General features: G+C 57.7%; 2 protein-coding genes across 2 annotated transcripts in view; one reads left to right on the top strand and one right to left on the bottom strand.

The window, feature by feature from the left end:
- VDBG_05948 (inosine-uridine preferring nucleoside hydrolase) overlaps positions 1-1,045 on the bottom strand; it is a gene marked incomplete at both ends in the record, with an annotated part of 1,596 nt that extends 551 nt beyond the window's left edge. The window contains 4 exons of the mRNA XM_003003460.1: positions 22-469; positions 530-699; positions 767-869; positions 923-1,045. Coding sequence (XP_003003506.1) covers positions 22-469; positions 530-699; positions 767-869; positions 923-959 — 758 coding nt within the window. The remainder of the gene's footprint in view (positions 1-21; positions 470-529; positions 700-766; positions 870-922) is intronic.
- A 1,647-nt stretch (positions 1,046-2,692) lies between these two features.
- Positions 2,693-3,957, top strand: VDBG_05947 (conserved hypothetical protein; the record flags this gene model as incomplete). The annotated part of the gene is made up of 2 exons (XM_003003459.1): positions 2,693-3,075; positions 3,156-3,957. 2 exons carry the CDS (start codon positions 2,693-2,695, stop codon positions 3,955-3,957), a joined length of 1,185 nt encoding a protein of 394 aa, XP_003003505.1.
- Positions 3,958-5,822: the final 1,865 nt, after the last annotated feature.

Genomic DNA, 5,822 nt, shown 5'->3' with positions numbered 1-5,822 from the left:
CGCGACAGCTTCTCCGAGTACGCGGGCAGCGAGGACCGCGTCTGGGAGAGCGGGGGCATGGTGGACTTGGGGCAGGGCGAGGTGAGGGCGAACACGCGGGCCGTGGCGACCGTGTCGGCGTACGTGTTGAACTCGGCGACGGGGGTGATGTTGCCCTCGACGTTCACAGCGCCGCCCATGACGAGGACCTCCTTGGCCTTGAGGAAGGTCTCCGGGTCCTCGGCGGCGGCGAGAGCAAAGTTGGTCATGGGGCCAACGGCGATCAGCGTGAGCGTGTCCTTGGGGCTCTCGCGCAGCAGGCGGAGGATTTCCTTGTGCGCCGGCTCCTTGGAGGCTGTGAAGTACTTGGAGTAGGGGGAGGGATCGTGGTCCAGGGTGGCCGAGTCCTTGTGGAAGAGGCTCTTCCACGTATCCTCGGCATCGAGGTGGGGGTGCTCGGTGTGCACGCCGTGCAGGCCGTCGACGCCGTCTGCGCATGTCAGTCAGCCTGAGACGGCCTTCTTGAGATGTCGATGCCGTGAGGACTTACGGAAGTAGTCAGCCATGAGCTGGTCATCCTCCAGGGGGTGCTCGGCGCCAACGGCAATGATGGGCTTGTGCGTCTTCAGGGTGCCAAAGTTCTCGGCCTTGCCGTTCTCCTTGCGCCAGATCAACTCCTTCTCCAGCACGTGGAACAGCGCAACCGCGTTCTTGAGGCAGCTGCCCATCGTATCAGCATCCAAAAGCTTGCCTTGTCTTCTGGGGGCCAACCTCCTGGGCTACTGACCTCTGAAGTTCGACGTTGCCGTATGTGACGGAGATCATGGCAACCTCGAGTTCGTCAGGGTTGACGGAAAGGGCAAGAAGCATCGCCAGAACATCGTCAACGCCTATCAACATGTGAGTCTCATGCCAAGCCAACAGGTTTTCACTCTTTTCGTACCCGGGTCAGTGTCGATGATGATGCGGTTGGGAGCCATCTTGAAAAAGCGTCTAAAGAATATCGACAAGCAAAAATAAAAGATGTAGTGGTATCCAGAGAATGGCCGAGACGTGAAGACTGGTGACTACAAGAGGTTGAGGTGAAGAGGCACGAGGCTTAAGAGCAAAGTATGACTACTTGCAAGTAGCGGAGCTGGCCGATGTGTCGGCTTATCGAGCTTTCAAAGCCGAGCAGTCAATCGTGGTGTTCCCCGTCTTCCACGGTTCTCCAAGCAGCGACCCCTCTTGCCCTTCCCCTCCTTGAGTAAGTAATGGTGGGGTGGATTAAGCCTGGAATATTCGACGCCAGAGGGGTGGGGTTAAACCCAATGAGGCATTCTTACAAAAGTGAGCATCGGATCACCTGGCAGCGGATTTTGCGAGTCGAAGAAAAAACAAAAAGAAAGGCACTCGAGGGATTAAAAGAATCTCATGAATGCTGTGAAGGTGTCAAGATGCAACACTGGTCTGACTGGTCACGTCCATTGGTCTGCATGTTCTCAGCTCGGTGTGTCGGCTGGGTGACCTCGGTGTGTTGATTCCATACCGTTTGCAGAACTACTTGGGTGGGGACCGATTGTGACAATAAATTTGAGAAGGAACAAGAAGCTAATCCCAAAGTGGGAAGACCACATTGTTAGGCTGTCAAGAGCTGTGTCTGAAACAGGACTAGCGTTTAGAGAACGTCATCTTTCACGTGATGTGGTCTCCTCGATCCAGCGATACCGCTGGAAGCTGCAATCAAATGGCCATTAGGGAATACTACAACTGCGGTCAGCGAGGAAATGCTGCCCTGCCGCAAAGATCTTATCCCACCATGCACCATGATCCTTCATCTCGTCGTGCATCGAAACCTGACAACATCGTTCTCTGCTTGCTCCATCGTGCCAACGTGAATCGCATGTCCCCCAGCCAATCATTGGCCCCTTGAATCATCAGCACATCGCGAACCTCAATCTCTCCTATCGATAACCAGGAGGTAACGTGTTAACAACGGAGCCGCTCCACCACGCCCACGACCCACAACCTCTCATCGTGCTCCATCGGTAGTGTGACCCTGCCTCTCGTTCCCTCAACCCCGACGCACCACGCACCTCACGCACAGCACTGCCCTGCAGGCCCTCCAATTTTCTCCACAGACAGCACGTCCATCCCCTGGCTGGCAGCTATCCGGTCACTGAAGCCACCTGGTAAGTACTCGATCACCTCAGCTTTTTTTGCCTCCTCTCGCCGATCCGTGGTTCAACACTACGTCTCGCTCCATCAACTACGAAGCATCACATCCTCTGCTGCACATCATCCATTTCCCTCCCCTTGACCCAAACAATCGTTGCTTGTCCACTATCCCAAGAGCACCATCGCCAGTCTGGGGTTTTATTTGGAAGAGCTGCCTCCCCGGTCGTCTACCCCTGTATGCTTCACTTCCCCTTTCCACGCGCCAGCTGTCTTGAACCTCAGACTTTCTTCATCACCTCATTTATTGAGCAGTCCGTTAACCAGCCTTGATTCATCCAGTCTCTATCCGAACCGAGCACTTCAATTGAACCAGCAAAGCTTGGTCCTTCCCGTGGAAGCTTTGACGCATTTCCATCAAGCTCTCTTCCCGATCCATTCCTCACCGAGCACACTCTCCCCTTGGATTGTCTGCACCGAAGCAATAATCACGCCGGTCCCTCATCTCGCTGGTCTTTGATCGGCATTTCATCTCCTCGGGCTTCACATCACGGTCATCATGTCTTCCTCGGAATTCCTCACCCCCTCCTTTGTGGGCGGCTGGGCTACGGTCCTCGCCATCGCCGGCACCATTGGCTACAACTATTACCAGAAGCAGAAGCCCGTCAGCGCGCCCTCCAAGACCACCCAGGTGCCTTGGAGCCCTCCAAAGAAGGGCAACCGCGCCAAGAAGCAGCGTCAGGAGGCCTACGCCACGGCTGCCCAGAACGCACCCCGTGACGAGACACCACGTGACAACTCTGCTGCAACGATCTCGAAGAAGAAAGAGCGTGACGAGGATGCCGACAACAAGGCGTTTGCGAGACAAATGTCTGGTGTCCAGGAGGGCGTCAAGTTCACCGGCAAGAAGGCGGATGCCGGCAAGAAGAGCAATAAGCAGAAGTCGGGTCAAGCAGAGCCTCGCTGCCGAGCCTTCTGAAGTCGCCCACCCTATTGAGCTGACGCCTGCCGTCCCCGAGCAGGCCCCTGCCGAGGAGTCATCTTCTTCCAACGCCGATGCCGATGACGACCGCTCCCCTGTGGTCAAGACTGCTGACGGCAAGCGGCGTCAGCGACATGCTCGAGCCCTCTGCTCCCGGCCCTTTCGTCCTTCGTCTCACCGACACGGATAAGCAGAAGTCCAAGCCCAAGGTCGCCAAGGCTGCCGAGCCCGTCGAGACAAAGAAGCAGCGTCAGAACCGCCGCAAGGTAGAGGAGCGCAAGGCCGTCCGTGAGGAGGAGGAGAAGCTGCGCAAGATTGCCATGGAGAAGCAGCGCCGCGGTGCCCGCCAGGCCGCCGGCATCCCTGCCAAGGACGGTTCCCAGTTCATGGCCGCCACCAACGGCGGCAAGTCTGCCTGGAAGGCCGGCAGCCAGCAGGAGGGCCAGAAGGAGACGATTGACGTCCAGCCCCTCGACACCTTCGAGACGACGACCACCAACGGCACCGCCGCCAGTGTCGCTCCCGCGCAGAACAAGCAGACCGATGGCTGGAAGGCCTCGGCCCTGTCCGAGGAGGAGCAGATCGAGCTGATCAAGGAGGATGACGAGTGGGCCACTGTCCCTACCAAGTCGTCCAAGAAGGCCAAGAAGTCCCCGGGCAGCGACACGGAGGCCGCGCCCGCTCCCCCCAGCGCTCCCCCCAAGGAGGCCAGGCCCGTTCCCCAGCCCATCGTCAACAAGAGCAACTCGGCCAAGGCCAGCCAGTCTTACGGCTCCTTCTCCGCTCTGTCTTCCAAGGTCGACGACAACGCCCAGGAGGAGGAGACCGAGTGGGACGTCTAAGCAGCTAATGTGGAATGGCACACCACAGGGAACCGACAATCCCCACATCCAACATCGTCGAAAACGCACACCATAATTGCCATTGGTATGAATGCGCACGATATTTTGTTCAACATGTACAAAAACCGTCAGGGGGGAAGAATCTTGCTGCCATGAGCGAATCCACTCGCGCCAATCACAGCAAAGGGGCAGGCAGGCAGGCAGGCACAGATTGTGTAGGTGAAACAAAAGCAGGTGAACAGCGAGACAGACCTTTCTCGCGGTCCTGTCGTCTTACGCCATCAGACCGAGCATCACACGGTTTGGACGGAGCAAACCAAGGGACATTCTCTTCTTCTTTCTCTTGTGTTGGTCATCTGAAAGTGAAGCTGGTTGGACTCGGCTGCTCGGAAAGGATGGCTTTGGTCGAAACTGTTTTTTTCTCCAGCTTTCCCACTCTGCAACGGGGAGGGACGCCACAAAAAAGGGAGTTGCGCGAATCATTAGGGGTTTTGCGCGCGTGCGTGAACCTACACCTTTCCATAGGTCATCAATTTCTTTTGCTTTTTCACCCAGTGGTCGGTCTCGTGTGCCCGTGTCTGATGTATGGTTGGCAGCAGCAGCATGCAGCGTGTTTCGGGTCCAGTGCCGATGTAGCAACAGGCACATGCAAACATGCCACTTGCTGGCAGAAAGCATCCGAAAGGGTTGTCTGGGTCAGACTGTCGTGATGCGGCTCCCTTTGGCCTTGATAGGACGACAGAGAGAGAGAGAGAGAGAGAGAGAGAGAGCGAACGCCATGCGGGCCGCACATGCCTACGAAGCCAGACAGTGGCGGCACATTCATTCTGCGCATGGGCTGGTAGGTGCCATCGCACAATGACGGAATCACCCTGCATCACGTTCTCCGTCAACAAAGTCAACAGCTGCTGCAGGACGAGGGAGTCAGATCAGCCGAGCCCGCAGTCCTCTCCCACCTCGAACACACGCCCAAAGGGCCCCTCTTTGGCTGATTCAGTTTCGCACGAACGAGAAGGGCCCGCCACGAAACCAAGACAGCTGTACGTGGTGCTAGCAAGAACATTCGTCCTGGTCCACGTAATCCCCCCCCCCCTCTTCTTCTTCTTACCCGGACTTTGAAGGCGCCGCGGCGGAAAGCCTGGCACGCACCGCCCGCTCAACCTCTCACGGGACGGGTACGGCCGGGCGGACGGCCACACAGACGAGGGCAGTTCCCCCCGATCCGCGCCGAAGGGGCGTGTGCCAGCGTGCAGAGTGGCGGGTTCGGGCCTCTGTTCTGTCGGCAGCAGGGCTGGTTGGTGGCCATGGCAACCCACGCACTCGAGATGAGGCCAGTGGGGGGAGCAGGCCACTACAGTACAGCAACTGGAGCACCTACTGTCCCTTAGGTAGAGTAGGACGGATGGTGATGGGCGGGGGGGATCACTCCTCGAGAAGTCGAGGGGGGGGGGGCGCCCTGATGGATCACGAATGACAATTGGTTGGACGGATGCTGTCGTGCAGGTCTTGGCCCCTTGCATCTCGTGGGAGGGTTTGTCTCCGTCGAGGGGCTTGCATTGGCACGATCATGGGGGTGGGGGGGTGCGTGTGTGTGTGTGTGGTTGACGAAACGAGAGAGCGCTGGACGAGAACGCGGCAACGTAGCTAGTGGAGAAGAGAAGTGATGATTTGCTTGCGAGCGTTCTGAAGTCTGAAGGATCTTAAACTTGCTCGCCCGGCCAAGTTTTTCTCTCCCTTGGGCTCTTGTCCTGCTGCTGCGCTTGGGTAGACGGTGTCTGGGGCCAAGGCGGTCTAAAAGCGTGCCGGGTGGGTTTTCCCCTTCCCTTCCCTTCCTCCTCGCTGGCTTTCTGCGACTAGCTTGGTTG

This window comes from Verticillium alfalfae, genomic scaffold (genome assembly GCF_000150825.1).
Source record: "Verticillium alfalfae VaMs.102 supercont1.7 genomic scaffold, whole genome shotgun sequence".
In the NCBI taxonomy this organism is placed as follows: Eukaryota; Fungi; Ascomycota; class Sordariomycetes; order Glomerellales; family Plectosphaerellaceae; genus Verticillium; species Verticillium alfalfae.
The sequence above is the reverse complement of the archived record's forward strand: the minus strand, read 5'-3'. Positions and strand labels throughout refer to the sequence as shown.